The following is a 17,625-nucleotide window of genomic DNA, read 5'->3' as shown; positions in this document are numbered from 1 at the left end:
GAACTGTACATTTTTCCTTTGCTAAAAACTGCTAAAAGAATCCTAATGTGATAGTTAGGGGTGAGTGGCTTCTTTTTCAGCCAACCTCACTACTGCTAAAGCTGAATTTTATCACAATAAATTCTGCTCTCTCACAGACTCCCGGAAACTATATGCTACATTTAAATCACTACTCAACCCTCCGCCTCCTCCTCAGGCTACATGCCTTACGGCTGAAACACTTGCCTCATTCTTTACTGGCAAAGTGGCGGCCATCAGCAACCAGTTTACTGATGCACAATGTAGCAGTCCTACTGCATCCTCTACTGCCCGGTGTCCCTCCACCGAAGGCGTTGCTTTCTCCTCGTTCACTCCTCTCACTGAGAACGAGACACTGGCTCTCCTAACACGTAGCCGTCCTACTACGTGTCCGCTTGACCCAATTCCTTCAAACCTACTGCAAACTATCGCACCTGCAATCATTCCGGCTATCACTCACACGATCAATGCCTCTTTAACTTCTGGTGTATTCCCGACTGCTTTCAAACAAGCACATGTGACACCACTGCTCAAAAAGCCTTCTCTCAACCGCGCCCAGGTTGACAACTACAGACCGGTCTCACTGCTACCCTTTCTCTCTAAAACACTAGAAAGAGCAGTTTTAAATCAGGTCTCTGGCTTCCTCTCCCAGAATGACCTTCTGGACCAGAACCAATCTGGGTTCAAAAAAGGACACTCTACCGAGACGGCTCTGTTGTCTGTGACTGAAGCGTTGAAAACTGCCAGAGCTGCAGGTCAGTCCTCAGTGCTCATTCTGCTGGACCTCTCGGCCGCATTTGACACAGTCAACCATGACTTCCTCCTAACTATACTCTCAAACATGGGGATCGCAGACAATGTGCTGTCATGGTTCAGATCATACCTCACTGGGCGCTCGTTCAAGGTGTCGTGGCAAGGACAGCTGTCCTCAGCCCGCTCCTTATCCACTGGGGTTCCCCAAGGTTCGGTACTGGGACCCCTTCTCTTCTCCATATACACCACCTCTCTTGGTCAGGTTATCCGCTCACACAGATTTTCCTACCATTGCTTTGCTGATGACACCCAGCTATACCTGTCGTTCTCACCTGAAGATCACTCAATCTCTGCACGGATTTCGCAGTGTCTCTCTGACATATCCTCATGGATGAGGGAGCATCACCTTCAATTAAATCTCTCAAAGACTGAACCATCTTTTCAACACAAATTCTCTATAAGTATCGACTCTCTCTCTCTCTCACCGACAAAGGTTGCTAGGAACCTGGGTGTTATGGTTGATGACCAACTCTCCTTCACGCACCATGTGGCCTCAGTTGCTCGGTCCTGCCACTTTGCGCTCTATAACATCCGAAAAATTAGACCGTTCCTGACGCAACAGGCCACCCAACTCCTGGTGCAAGCGGTCGTCATCTCACGCCTCGACTACTGCAATGCCCTGCTAACTGGCCTCCCGGCCTGTGTAGTAAAACCACTCCAGATGATCCAGAACGCAGCAGCACGTCTGGTCTTCAACCAGCCAAAACGGGCACATGTCACCCCGCTGCTCATTGAGCTCCATTGGCTACCAGTTGATGCTCACATCAAATTCAAAGCTTTTACAATCGCCTACAAGGTGATGACAGAACAGGCTCCTTCCTACCTGCACTCGCTCCTGAAGGCTTACGCTACCTCCCGGCCGCTGCGCTCCTCCAGTGAACATCGCCTCGCTTTGCCAAACATTCACACAAAGCAATCCAGACTGTTCTCATACAGAGTTCCCCAATGGTGGAACAAACTACCTTCCACTACCAGATCAGGAGAATCTCTCGCTATCTTTAATAAACTCCTGAAGACAGAGCTCTTCAAAGAGCACTTACTCTCTTAACACCTCTAACACACTAACTACTTCTAACCTCATTTCCTTCTTCCTCTCCTTCACTCCTCTATCATATTATTCCCCTTTGTCCTCCTTTTATCCCTATCCAAAGATGTTTTACCTTTAAACTTATTTTACATTGTACTTGACTATTGTAAGTCGCTTTGGACAAAAGCGTCTGCCAAATGTAATGTAATGTAATGTAAATGTAATGAGTGATATTGCATGGTATTTCAGGGTATAATGTTGTTTATGATATTCGAAAATGTTGCCGATATTTTGCATATGATATGAACCCCAAATCAGGGGTTCCCAACTTTTTTAAACCTTTTTAAAAACCCATGCAGTACTTTTGCAGCCCATGGGTTGTAAACCACTGTCATTTAATGAATGAATGAATTCCCCCACCCCCCACTGTGGGATTCTTCTCTGGGCCATTTACTCAGAGATCCTCATCCTGAATGTTTATCTTGTCCAGATTGTTATCTTTTAAATAAGCACCATCTAACCATTCACTATCTAACATCCCTGCCTGAGTGGCACAACCCATCCTTTGGGGCTTGTTGTAAACCCAGAGAATCACACACTTCAGAAAAAGTACAAATACTCCAGTTAGAAAAAACTTTAGTACAAGTAGGAGTATGATTAACATGACCAAATAAACCTATAAAAGTATACAAGTCCTTTTTTAGTATAAATCATGGTTTATGATAGAACTGCAAAAGCATGTTCAAAATCTTACATAACATTTTTTAAATATATGTTTTTATTGGACATTTTATTAAGTTGCAGTACACAGAATACCAAAAACAATGTTACCGTCCATTTTTCCATTAACAACATTTTTACAACCCCCTTCCCCACCCATGTGGGTCTAATGAATAAAACACAAAAGTGAGGAGATAAATCGCATTTTTATGCTAAACAATGAAATAAAATGTAAAACATAAGAATATCAACAGAAAAAAATAAAAAAATTAATAAAAAATAAAAATGAAAGTAAATGTAACAATGAATATGGTAGTCATACAATAAGATCGATTAGTTAAATAAATACAGATAAAGGCCCTCAAGAATTAGTCAGTTTATGTGGTGATCGGTTAAAATAGTGAAGAAGAGGTTGCCAAGTTTGGTAAAATTTGTAAGTTTAATTTTTTCCAAATTCAAAAAAGATATTAAATGAGATTAAGGGGGCAATGGAAATTTCCAGTGTAACAGTATACATAACATTTTAATCTCAGAAACAAGTTTTTAATAAAAAAAAAGCATAATTACAACTAACTCCACTTGTTTGCAATTAACTATTTCCACTACTGTTTTTTTTTTTTTTTTTTTTTTTTTTTTATCATTTTATTTAAAATTTTTCCCCATTTTCTCCCCAGTTTACACGACCAATTACCCAACCCACTCATTAGGACTCCCCCTTACCCCCAACACCAGGACGGTAAAGACTAGCACATGCGTCCTCCAATAAATGTGAAGTCAGCCACCGCCTTTTTTCAAACTGCTGCTGATGCAGCATTGGCAAGTAGCATCACAGCGCACACGGAGGAAAGAGCAGCGACTTGGTTCAGATACATCAGCTCACAGACGCCCTGTGCTAATCGGCAACACCCTTTGAAGTGATGTGGGGAGAGAGCGCCATCTTTACACCCAGAGAGAGCAAGGCCAATTATGCTCTCTCAGACCTCCAGTAGCTGATGGCAAGCTACATGAACAGGATTCGAACCAGCGGCCTTCTGATTATAGTGGCAGCGCTTAGCCTGCTGGACCACTCGGAGCCCCATCTCCACTCCTATTTAACTGTGCTGGTTTCCAGTTTTGAAAAAAGAAACTGGTGGTGAAGAGTGGATGAGTGGATCAGAGACAGCAGTGCTGCTGGAGTTTTTAAACATCTCAGTGACACTGCTGAACTAAGAATTCACCACCAACAAAGTCCTATAGGCAAAATCCTGTGATGACTGATGAAGGATTAGAGAATGGACATCGTAAACTGAGCAGCAAAAGATATAGAACTTCTGTATTTTTTGATACATAAACATTGTGGATCTTTAGGAAATAAGCTGTATACATTCATACAAGATAAATGTAGAGCATAAATCCCTTTTATACGTGCAAACTGAGGATTCATTCATTTCCACAGGCCTAAATCCACTGTCCTCTGCTCTCCTTCCACTACTGTAAACTGTTTATAATATATTAAACATGAGATGACATCAAACCTCTCAGAGTTAAACAGACGCATGTATTCTGCTGCTGGGGCTTAGAGCTGCACTCACAAGTATCACAGCCAGTAAAAATATTTCTATAGAACGGTATTTTTTCCCTTTCCATTCTAAAAAATACTTCTAGTTATGAGAGATGGATGCACTGATCTGAGGCCCCCCTACATTTCTTGGATTTAGGCAGGGGGACTGTGACAGTCTCGGTCCAACATTTAGTTTAAGCTTCTTAAGCTCGTTAATTTGGGATTTTAAGGTGGATTTAGAAAGATTCTGATGTTAAAGCAGACCTCTTTTCATCTTCAGATTTTTTCAAGACAGTTTCATTTTTCCACCCCCGTGTTTAACAGTTGCCAAACGTTCTTTTCCTGTTTTTATGCTGTTTTTCTCTTTGCGTCCAAAAAGTTGTGTTTTAACTTCATTATCAGTTCACAGAACATTGTTTCAAACATACTGCTTTTAAGACAGAATACTGCAGAATCTATTGCACTACAAATCTTTTAATCACAATATTACTGTCACAATATATTGTGTACTCCAATTTCAGTATATATTAGGGCTTTTTATTGTTCATACCAATATTGAAATTATACAGCATAGGGGTGGGCGATATGACCCTAAAATAATATCACGATATTTCATGCTATTTTCGTGATTACAATACACTTGACGATATGACAAAACATTGAATTAAAAAAAAATATTTCAAGAATACACTACTGCAGCAAAATGAAAATGTATTATTGCATACAGTATGATATGGCACACACCTAACTGAGATATTAAAAAATACAAGAATTGTATCAGATTTGTAACAGAATTCAATGATCCAGAATGTCATGATACTAATAATAAAGCACTTCAAATATCTCCATATATCCAGGATTTAAAAAATAAATGATACTGGACAGATATAATCTGTCTTCAGTAGATATATAATGAGAAATGAGTGTGCATTTTTCTTTTGCTAAAAACAGCAAAAAAAAAAAAGTAGTACCCTGATGTGATAATTAGGGTGGGTGATGTGACACGATATTTCACTGTATAATATCGTTAACAATATTAAAAAATTATGCAGATATTATTGCATGTGATATGGTATGACACAATATTAAGAAATACTTTATTAATTTCATGGCCATATCATCCAGCCTCATCTTCTTACAGTCTTGCCCTGCTTTATTGGCATCAGTTTCTTTAATTGTCTATGTACTATGCAGCTGCTTAGACAAGCCCATGGCTGCTGTTTGTTGGGATAAGTTTTGAGAGTGTTTATAAATCTGTGAATCTTTGAGACCTCTGCAAAAATCATGATGATATTGCTGTTTTTTTCATTTAACTGCCTAACAATAAAAAAAATGCTTAAAATATTTTACATTTTACTCACTTAACTAATTATTTACTGTATGTTTCGCACTATAAGACGCACCGGATTATAGGGCATACTATCGCATTAAGCGACACTAGTATGGATGCCTATATCGAAATGAGTATGAGTGTTGCCATGTTTTCCTTCTAATGGGGAATCTGGTGGAAGCACCTAAGTAATAAAAAAAACTGTAATTTCGCGAATGCTATTGCTGCTGCACTCAGCTTTAGTGCTGGGGAAACCTCACTGAAAACTCACCCTTATAATGCTGCACTTCAGCGGAGTAGCTTTTCGATTTTTGGGAAAGTTACAGATCACAATGCAATTAACAGTGTGTCCTTTAGAGCTCTCCATTAATCAAAGTATGTCAACAAACTATCCACCTTATTCTGCCACGGCCACTTTCAAGTGTTCTGCTGCATTTATGATAGAATATCAGGTCAGTTTATATTAAATGGTTTCTGGTCACACTGTATTTAAAGTAAATGCAGTCTGGAGTAGCTACTGCTGTGGATACTGATCAAAAAGTAGCTCGCTGTGCTAACTCAACATTTCAACATGCTATTTAACCTGATTCAGAGCTATTTATAACATAGCTAGCTAGATTTCCAACACAAAAAGTTCAGAGTGCTGTGTGAACACCACAGCTAATGTATATCCCACATCCTTTAAAGAAAAGGATGTAAAAAGCTGTATCTGTGGTTGAAGAAGCTTAAACATTTTTATAAAACAAAATGATAAAAAAGGTAAGAGAAGGAAAACTTGTCTGGATGCTTTTACATTTAGCATCATTAGCCACACATGCAGCGTCCCAGCTGGCCACCAATGTCAACAGTAGGGCTGGGCGATATGGAAAAAAATCTTATTACGATATAGTTTTTCATATCAGCCGATATCGATATGTATCACGATATAAATCAAATCACTTTCTGTTACACTTAAAGGTTTCTATTTTTACTCAGAAGTGACAGAATAAGGGAGTTATGGACAAAATCACTAGCAGGCTCAGAGCCTTGTGGACAGACACTAGGATGTTAACATCTTGCCAGGTGGGTACAGCTTTTAAATTAATTTTAAAAAGGGGACAAATATATAAACTAAAAAATATGTAAGACCCTTTACATTATATGTCTGTTTAATTTAAATTGCAATAACACTTTATTTATTTTTATAAAATTATATTTAATCAAAAGATCATTCCCCTCCCTGAATGCAGGCAACTACATAAAGCAAAATACAAGAGTATATCACAGTGTTCATTTTGACAGGTGATTTTGATACAGTCTTAGTCTTTTCACTAAAATGTATAATAGTTTTAGTTACATTTTAGTCTATCGGATATTATTAGTTTTAGTCAGATTTCAGTCTAGTTTAATTTTGGTCATATAAAAAGTATGTATTACATATGTTTTACTGTTTTTCTATTTTCTATTTGTTGTAATTTTAGATAATTTACTGCTTATGTTTTTTTTTAAATAAGAGCCTTTAGTTTTTTTTTTCATTTAAATTAAGCTAACATTTAAATATTTAAAAAAAAAAGTGGCCTATAATGGAGGTGGGAGGAATAAAGTCAAGTTTCTGAAATGATCCACTTCTACTGCAGTACAGATTTATACTAACATTACTGGCTTTCAGTAGACTAGACTTACATTACTTAAGTGTATTTAAAACTCCAGTTCAGTAACAGCAATGTTTAGCTCAGTTCAAATACAGCTAGACAGATTATATAATCTTCTGTATTTAGTAAAATATCCAGCATAACAGACTCTCTATCTGTTAAAAACTATAAAACACAAAGACAGAGGAGAATGCTGCCCTCAGGGTTTTCTAACAGAAACAGTGAGAGTTAGGAAAAAAGATGGAAAGTGCTTCCTTTCTGTGTGTTTATATACTAACCCCTCACTCGTGCTGAAGTTAACCTTAATTTACACGAAACGTGGATTAACACGGCTAACGTGCGTTACCCATTAGTTTATTAGAATGTAAAAAGCAGTGAAAGCATCTTAGCTAATGATGACAGATTGCACAGATCCCTTTTACACCTAAACATCGCTAACTTTAAACTGGAGACAAGCTAATCTAACTAGCAGCAAACAGAGCAGCGTTTACCTGCCTTCAGAAATCTGAACAAGCTCACCTCTCTAAATATCTTGGAGACGCATGCCTCATATTTAAAAGGTGAGTTTTCCAGTGTAGCGCCGCTGAATAGTATAAATGAAGTTTATCCAGTAAATGGGAGAGAAGGAGCCGCTATGTGAGGAGTTCAGAGTGGAGGGGCTCGGGGGGTGGGGCGGAGGGGGATGGTGGAGAGGGGAGGGGAGGGGTTGTACTGGGCTGAGCAGCAGTTCAGCGTGCTGCCTGATCTCGTGCTGCGCCTTTTCACAACGCTACTTAAACGGGAAATAGAAAATTTAGTTTATCGAATTTCTCGCCCCGACTTATCGCGATATATAGTTTCCTCGATAACTATCGATATCGTTTTATCGCCCAGCAATAGTCAACAGATGTTCATTTTAGGTTGAATGTTGGTCATTATATTTTATCACGATACTTTGCTATATCAATACTTCCCTACACCCCTATTCATTATTCAAACAAACCAGGACACATCTGCCCATATCCTTGCTTTCAACCACTTCTCTGGCTTCCTGTCAAAGCCTGCACCTGGTCTCAGCCCTTATCACATTTCCAGTATTTATGGAAAACCAACCAGGGATGGATTCCCAAAAAGCATCTCAACACAAAGCTGATTCTTAACGGGTCAAGAGAGCATTAAAGTCAACACCCTCTCCATCAGTTAAAACAACATTAAAAAATTCTTTCAGTTGTTTGTTCTGGCACTGATGTTCTGATATATATTTCTTACAAGGCTCATTACAGCTGTATATATTTCACTGAAATGGCCCCTTAAACTCAGTACTCAAAACTCAAAAGATTTTCCACTGCACGGCTAAACTGTGAGCACAGAGCTCAGAGGTGGCTTTTCTTCACGGACATAAACAGGGTTGGGCCCAGTTTTCTTAGCATGGTTGGTTAACTCATTAAATGGGCCTAAGGACTGAGGAAGCTGCCTATTGTCCAGCAATGTCAGATAAGGCCAGTTGGTTGTTAACAGTAATGATGTTGGAATGCACCCCTCTGCTTGGCATGCTAGCATAGTGCTAGCAAAATGGGACGAGCAGTAGCATTAGCAATGTTAGCATAGTCAGGTAGCAATGTAGGACAAGGCCAATAGTCGGTGTCCTAATGACTCAATAGCCATGTTGGACAAGCCCGGTAGACAACATGTGACATGGTAATGATGCAGTAGCAATATTGTATAAAACTGGTAGCCAGTGTGTTTACGCTGCAGCAGCAATGCTAAATGAAACCATTTCAACACTTCTTTAAAAAACATTTATCCATGCAGCGGAAAAGCTACACAACAGCGCACAAGCTTTGCCTCGTTTAAGCCAAAACTCAGAACACAAAAGGTTACCTAATACTCTTCCTCTCTTACACACAAACACAACACGTCTCCACCCTCATTCACCCTCATACCAGCTGTTGCCTCCTTCTTATAGTCCAGACATGTCTAACTTGTATAGTTTCCAACTGCTTGTTAATGCTTGTCTTACACATAGTACTATACAGTATTAATACAGTAACAGCAAGTGTCATTAGTTCTATAAAACATTATCATTATTAATAATACTAGCAAATGTTCAGACATAAGAACGCATTAAGATGAAGTCTTGTTTGTGACGAAAGACACAAAAGGTGTAAAAAAAAACACAAAAGACATACATCAAGTTTAGATTTTCAATACTCATGCCCAAAAATATTTACTTATTTTTGCTTTTAGAATCTTCAGTATTTTTGCATGAAGATTTTACAGAAATTACATAGCTGTGCATGAACCCTTAAAATTAACAGATAATTTAAAGGTGAAATTAGGGTCAGGTGTTTTTAATGGACAACTCATTTTGTTAAAAAAAAAAACAGGAATCTAGTAAAGTCTGATCTTCGCAACATAATAATAGAAGCATTATGGCACAAATAAATGAGATTCTTCAGGAGCTCAGAAAAGGTTACAAATTCATCTCTAAAGAGTTTGAATGTCATAAATCCACAGACAGATTGTGAACAAATAAAATTCAAGACCAAGGCAAGGCAATTAAATCAAACACATCCTGTTTGAGTGTAATAAATGTTACACGCGGATTAGTTTCTCTTTCTCGTTTTCTGGCTTTCACAGACATATTCGGTCTCTTTCCAGCTTCTACCAGAGTTTCTGTATGTTAGTTTGTAAAGAATGAACCAGTAGTTCTTGTAGAACTGTTATAACTAAAAGTCGGAAAGCAGGACGCAGTTCTCGCGAGCGTTGGTCGTGTCCGCCTCGGAAAATTTACAGAGACTGGTTTGAGCTCAGAGAAGCCCGGCACAGACACAAGAGCACCGCTATTCCTCCTATTACACCTCAATGCAGCACTGCAGTGAGTTTCAAGCTGTAATTTTACTTTAAAAATATAAAAAATCAAGGAAATCCTACCTAGTGCTGCTTTAACTATTTACCTGTTTAAGGGCCATTTAAATGCCAGATTACAGTGCTGTTTATTGTTGTTTTGCTGTTTTTCTCAGGTTTTCAGTGCTCGGCTGACTCTAAAGCTCTCGGTCAGTCCAGATGTCTGACCCAAAAGCGTAACATTGTAATGTCAAATTTTTCTAATATCATGCAGCCCTGGTCTGTGAGGTCACAAAGGAACTCAAGGTAACTTCTAAGCAAATAAAGGCCTTAGTGTTCAGGGGTCCACCATCAGGGTGGCATGCATGACTGGGTTACAGGTGAAGCAAAAAGTCACTGCTCTACAAAAAGACCATTGCTCCAGTAAGCAGTTTACTAAAGTTCATATGGACCAGAAAGAAGCCAGAAAGCTACTGAAACAATGTTCTGTTGACAGATGAGAAGCGTCATGTTTGGAAAAAGGAAAACACTGTTTTCCAGAATAAAGATATACCATCTGTGAAACATGGTGGTTGTAGGATTATAGTTTGTGCCTATTTTGCTACATCAGAGCCAGGATGGCTTGCCAGTGTTGATGCAACAACAAATTCTGAAAATGTGAATTCATCTGCCTGTGAGTTGTATCTTAAGAGAACATAAGATGATCTAACAAAGTAGATGCAAAAAAGAAAAATGTTCATCATCTGGAATGACCATTTTAAAGTCTTTAAATTGTGGTGGAAGGATCTGACGCAAGCAGTTAATAGGAGAAACCCACCAACACAGTTAAAGTTGTTTTGTACGGAGGAACAGACTAAAATTACTCCAAGCTGTTGTGATGGACTAATCAACAGTTAGCAGCTTTTGCTGCAAAGGTATACTTTAGCCAGTCATATATAAAATAGCAGATAATTTTCCTAAGTATATAAATGACTAGTCTAGTAATTTTGTCTCATTAGTTTGATTTGGTTCTCTTTGCACTTTTAGGACTTTTGGTGTAATTTTCTGTTCAAATTATGCAGAAACATAAAAAAAATCTTTTAACCTTCTGCCTATTTTACTCTGACAGACCCAGATCACCATGTTTGATCCCTGACTGTGGCTGTTACCATAGCCATGAGAACGTATTTGGGTTGGGTGTGCGGCCAAGTATCAGCCCAGCAGGATGAGGGAGGCTCATAACGTAGGCAACTTTACCACATCAGATTAAACTCAAGTTAAATTAAAAATAGCAGCAGCCTAGGCCACAAAAAAACGAGGGCTGCCTTGTAAGAAAAGGCTGTAAGTGAACTTGTGTTTCGCACTGAAAGTTAGTGGAAACAGCACTTACAGTTTCTTATGCACTTTTAATAGCACTGCTGCTCCATAGGTTACAGTACACTGGATAGATACCATTACTAGCAGTAGGTCGAATTTTGGTAATGCAACTCTGAAGATGCTTTTCCTCAGCAGGATGAAGCAATTTGCTGAACTGATGGAAGAATGAGACTAGCAAAATATATAAAAAAAAAAACACACTTAGGGTGTGCCATATCACATCATACGCATTAATATTGCAAGATTTTTTTATATTATCACAAAAATACCCTAAAATATTGTTATATTATTTTAGAACCACATGGGCCATGAGGGTACAACTTGTCTTGCTGTTTGTAGCAAAAAGGAAAATCCACACTTTTCTCATTTCATATTAAATAAAATCTACTAGAGACTAATTATATCTGTCCAGTATCATTTATTTTACTTCAGTCCTGGATACATGGAGTGCTTTTTAGTATCATGACATGTTGGATCATTGTTTTCCCTTGGGAAAAAGGAAGTATACTTAAGAGCATTAAAAGTATGTTCATATTAGGTATATAATACTAAAAGTGCATTTTTGAATTTAATATACTTTAAGGAAACACACATTAAATATACTTTCTCTGTATTTCCAAAAAAAAAATATTTTTAAGCAATGCTTTAAATTATACGTTGTGTTGATGGAAAAAATATATAGTGGCATTAAATACTGCCTAAAGTGCACTTTAGTGTTTTTGTTTTTTGTTTTAGTAGCATTAAGGTGTTCACAATATGTGCATCAATACGCAAAGTAGTACATTTACAATATACTTCAAGTGTATTAAAAATTATGTTTAAAATACACATACTACTACACTACTTAAGTTCACAGAAGTTGTACGAAAAAAGCAATTTAATGCCTTTATGTTGTGTTTAAATATAGCTTAATTACAATGAAAATATACTTAAGTTGCCACAAGTTGTTCCAAAATAGCATATTTAGTATGTATTTAAGTACATATTTTAATTTTAAAAAGTTACAATGGTTCTGTTACAATCTGTTACAATCATATCGATCAATTCTAGACTACAGAGACATCTACTCAAAATGTTCTTACTTTATTAAAGTACAGAACAAATTTTAAAAAAGCTACACCTCATGTTGGAGCATGAGAAAACTGTTAGTAACAGGAGATACTGATATTCATTATCGATTCCTTCAGCACAGATTTAGCAGTTCTCAGGTTTCTTATTATTTCCTCTGTACAGGTGTGTCCTGGCAATGGGGAATACCAGATTCTAGAGAACAAACTGACCTAACACATTCTGAATAAAGTAGAACACGTATTTGGCTATTCTTAAGATCCCTAGTGTTTCTGTAACATAAGAGTACCTTTGCATTGATAACATTCTTTGTTCTGGAAAAGGTGGCATCCAGTGGGAGCTAACCAGGCAAAACTACAGCCTTCTAACTGTGGGGTTAGCTTTCCAGAGAAACAACTATAGAATTCCATAAGTCTATTACACTGTGAAAACTGATTTTTATTTTTATTATTTAGCTGTACTAAAACATTGATTTTTACTTAATTTGGATAAGTTGTGTTGACTTTAATTATCATACTATATGAGAAAATTAATCCAGCACAGAGTTCCTTCATTGAAGCTCTCAGCATGCTTAGAAATTCACACTAGACAATACAGAAAAGGGTCACAGTTTACAACACTGTAGCAAGACAGTTAACCCTTAGATAAACTATAACAGAGAACTCAAAACTGCACACTGATGGTGAGTTATTAGTGGTACGTTCCCTTGTTTACTCAGTTGGACTTTATATACAGTAATGGTTGACTGCCTGGCTACAGTGTAAGCCATGAGTGCACATTACATATTTTACACATATTATATATTTTCTTTCATCTTCTATTAATAAACAAAAACACAAGCTAGCCTTACCTTTACAATGAGTGGTTAGGCATATTAATAGACTAATAAAATATACTGCTAATCTTCTCATTCTTTTTTTGGGGTGTTAGCCGCATACCCATGGGAAGGGTTATACATCATACATTATGTTGGTGAGTCAGTGGTGCAGGGACACACCCATTATGCAGATTAATGATGCAAGGAACAAATAGTTATATTAACTTTTAGCGTTAACGTTGCTATACTATTTGAAGTCAGTTCAACCAGAGACCTTAATAAAGCCCACTGACTGCTGTATGAATGGGGTTTGAAAGGGAACAAGCCGAGATTTTATCAGGGATGTAAAATCATGTTGTTTAAATGGTAGTTACACCTTCTCTTCACAGTATTTTAGTCTCTTTCCATTCAAACAGATAGGAGGCTGATCTTGCGTGAGGGCATATAATTGCCCAGCAGTGTTGCCAAGATGGACGCTGAGTGAACTGACTTGTCTATAAAGACTTTGGTAGAACTCAACTAAACTGAGTAAATAGGGCTAATGGTTTTCCTAATTCCCCCTAAGTTAAGTGAACACACACACACACACACACACAGTGTGAACACTGATACAGTGCGTGGCCCAGGCAGCAGTGAAGGTTAAGGGCCTTTCTCAAGGAATGACAATACCTATCCTCAACTTTGTGGAATTGGTCAGATCGTCTGAAGTAAAGTGCCTTCAGATAAACCGAACCGTGTTTCAGTTGATCCACACTGAGACCACCTCTTTTGGTCAGACTTTTTGTGGCACCTTTAACAGCTGCTATTTTGGTTCAGACCAAACCAAAAAGTCAGAAAGTTCAGACCAAAAAAGGTAAGTGTGAAAGCAAGTTTTCATAAAAAACACATTGAAAGAACTGTGATAATAGTGTGAATAATAGTAAACTCAAATTGTATTACCAGCTGCAGACTGTGCTCACGTGATGTAACTAGGCTAGAGGTAGAGTTTTTTTCATTCTGGGAAATATTTGTGCAACCAAGACAGATGCTGAAAAACATTTTATATGTTTTATACACCCCAATTGTAATTCAAATGATTAAAAATAAGATAAGAATAAAACGGTACAATATTGTGTCTTGCAAGACTTATGTACAGGTATCTAAAACAAACGTTCATTCATGGTCAGCTGGAGTGAGCCGCTGTGTACGTGTACAGACACACAGACACACACAAACGCACACACTTTCACGGTTTAAACTACACATCAACGTGGTATGGCAGATGCACATGGAGGCAACGTGTCGAGATTTGGTCATAGGATGCCAGGTCTGTATAAAACACTCAGGGGGTTTGCAGTTGAATTCAGACCCTTGACAGTGCCATCATACAGGAGAGTTTATGGTTGTTGGGTTTTATGATAAAACTGGCTGCAGTAAATGCATTTGATGCTGTGCTGTACTGCAAATGATAAAATCATACATAATTCATAATCAGAGTAAAAATTGATTGACATCCATTAGAAGATGATTATAATCTTGTCTTGTAAATCTCCTCACAGCCCTAATAAGTGGTGGTATTATTTCACATTGTAACAACAAATATAAACAAGATACTGGTGAACATTGATAAAGTGGTCAAATGGAAATGATTGCATAAAGAGAGCTGTATTTATGTAAATTATAAGACATTACAGAGTCCTAATAAACAATAAATGTGATTATTATGTCTCACTCCTGGTCCTGGAGGAGGCACCCTGTCCTGCATACATAAGATGTTTCCCTGCTCGTAGTCTTAACACACCCCTGCACCTTTAAAAATGCGTGTCAATTTATTTTTATATCGTTTTTTATATTATGTCACAATATATATCTACGTTCAATACAAGACATACAAGCAGGTCATAAATAAAAATATTTATATACAAGAATACACATATTAAACACTCCCTTATATTTTACACTACTTTCTCAGGTTAATTAAAGAAGTACACTGATATAGAGGTGTAGGGAGCCCTGCTATAGTCTCTAGTGTATATATTTTATATATATGAGAGTAAATCTTACCCCGGCTATGATCTTGGTTTTGCTGCTCGCGCCGGGTCTCGCGCTGTTTTTGTGTTTGTGTGTCGGTCCTGCGGCTAACAGCGCGTCCGCGCGCTCTTCTCCTTCAGACATTTCCATTATTATTAACTTCACACACACACAGACTCTCTCACACTGAGAGTAAACACTCCTCCGGGTGAACACTGACTCCGAACAGCACTGAAAACTCCGCCGCTACGCGCTAAGGACCACCCTCTACTCTGATGACGTTCAATGGCAGCCCCCCCACTTAGTGCATAAAGCTAAAGAGTCCTCAGCAGTTCAGCACAACTCTAAAAATAAATAAAATACTACATATTGTATACTTTTTTTAAAACATTGTTTAAACACATCTCTATAAATTTGAATACCAACCCCCCCATGTCATTTAGAGCATTCATTCGCAGAAAATGAGGAATGGCTGAAATAACAAAAAAGATGCAGAGCTTTCAGACCTCAAATAATGCAAAGAAAACTAGTTCATAATCATAAAGTTCAGAAATCAATATTTAGTAGAATAACCCTGGTTTGTAATCACAGGTTTCATGCATCTTGGCCTGTTCTCCTCCACCAGTCTTACACACTGCTTTCGAATATTTTACATCTGATTGGTCTTTTTGTCTCTTCCATTAAGTTGAGTTTCTTGAGCTGTAGAACTAATTTTACACTTTATAAAAACACAAATTAGAAAATTATAGAACTAATAAGACATTATAATAATAATACCAACCGCTGAAGTAACTTACTCTACAGGAGCTCGTCAACATGAAACCTGAATCTGCCAGCTGGATCAGTCTCTGATACTACTGAACTTCACAGAACTGCTTAGAAAGCACTTTAAAAAGCGTTTTCTGCCCCCTTGTGGCCGTTCAGCCAAAATGTATTGCTATATACACATGCAATCAAGGGCGCAGGAGCAGGTTTGAAATTGGGGGGTTGGGGGTGGGAGGGGACACATTTGCTAATATGAAGCCCACCCTATAGTGTCTTAGAACAACATTTGTGACATTACTTTTAATCACAAAGAATCCCTCTTTTCTGTATTCTGTTTATTATTAGTTACATCCAAGTAAAGGTGCTGTTACAACCTCAACATTTTACTCCACATTACATTTACTGTTTGAAAAAAGTATGCATGAAATGTCTGAACTATATACATATATGACAAAAACTGATCAGTTATCATCTGCGCTTTTTTTTTTTTTTTTTTTTTACTGAAAGCACTTCTTACGATGGTGTCCTTTTTTGGAAAAAGAATGCAACTTTACGTTTCATTAAGATTTTTGACAGAAGTTAATATGAATGTTAGACATCAGAACAAAAAAACATTTGGATTCGCCTGGAATCCTTTTATTTACTCAGGACGTGTTCTGTGAACTGTGAACTACAAATGAACAGAAGTCAGGTTAGAGCGGTGTTTCTCAACCCTGTTCCTGCATATTCTACTGCATATCCCCACTGTTTTTCTATGCTTTAAAGGCACTTAATAAAGTAAGTGGTGGTATGATGTGTCTAACAAACTGCTAGATACACATAATGATGTATGCTCAATAGGCAGCTAAGGGATTTTAACAGGTAAACTCAGTAAATGACTGTTTATTAGCTGAACACACATTTTTAGGGCAGAGACCAGGGTTAATAAACTGCTTTAAACTACAAACATAAAGTATAGTACTAAATTCTGGCTATCCACAACATCCACAACAGCTTCTAGATAACCCGTTTTTTTCATTCAGTATAGGTTACAGTAAGTCTTGCAATCCTAAATTAATAAACACAATTTGCAAATGAAATAGTGATCAGCTGATCAGGCACATCAGGGCAAGTTGAACATTACATACATCGTTTATTTTTTCTTAAACCTTGACTCCCCATCTAGCGAACTCCAAAGTTAAGCTAACTGACTAACACAGCTGCAGTTTATTAATAACACGGTGGGTTTAATCTGTGTGTTTTGATTCAGAGAGGAGTCTTTTTAACCAGCTATCAGACATAATCTCAACACAGGTGACATGGTTAGTTCTGTTACCTTTCTCTTAGAAAAATCGCCGTATATCCAGATTAATTTTAACATCAACTGCTGCTGGACCCCCGCTGCTAAATCTCACAGCGAGAGGGAGGGGCTTCTTCCCCACCAGCACGCTGACTCTCCTCGCAAAACCAGCGAGCTCATTGGCTGTTTCTCCTGAAAGGCGGGATTTCTCCCTGATCAGGTACCGTGATTGGTTTCTCTTTACACAGCGGCCAGTCTCCTCATTAGTAGTACAGCTGAGCTGAGCAAAACGATATAATTTTTTTTTGGGGACAAATCCACCTGTTTCTAATATAATATAACGCCCCCCCCAGGAGGGCTTGTCCATTTATTGCATGAAAAGTCGATAATGTAATTATCGTGACGGTCTATTATTGATGTATTTT

The 17,625-nt window shown here is 37.8% G+C and overlaps 1 protein-coding gene across 3 annotated transcripts in view; it reads right to left on the bottom strand.

Annotated features, from left to right (window-relative positions):
• Positions 1-17,304, bottom strand: part of enpp1 (ectonucleotide pyrophosphatase/phosphodiesterase 1) — a 71,958-nt gene extending 54,654 nt beyond the window's left edge. The window contains exon 1 of one of the 3 annotated variants that reach the window (XM_022668145.2): positions 17,237-17,304. In XM_022668145.2, the coding sequence (XP_022523866.2) occupies positions 17,237-17,281 (45 nt within the window). In that variant the 5' untranslated portion in view covers positions 17,282-17,304. Of the gene's footprint in view, positions 1-15,189; positions 15,418-17,236 lie in introns of those variants that run through there. The other 2 variants (XM_022668143.2, XM_022668144.2) reach the window with 2 other exon arrangements.
• Between the last annotated feature and the right edge of the window lie 321 nt (positions 17,305-17,625).

Source organism: Astyanax mexicanus, chromosome 23 (assembly GCF_023375975.1).
Source record: "Astyanax mexicanus isolate ESR-SI-001 chromosome 23, AstMex3_surface, whole genome shotgun sequence".
NCBI lineage: Eukaryota > Metazoa > Chordata > Actinopteri > Characiformes > Acestrorhamphidae > Astyanax > Astyanax mexicanus.
Note: the sequence above shows the minus strand (reverse complement) of the source record. Positions and strands in the feature narration are given on the sequence as shown.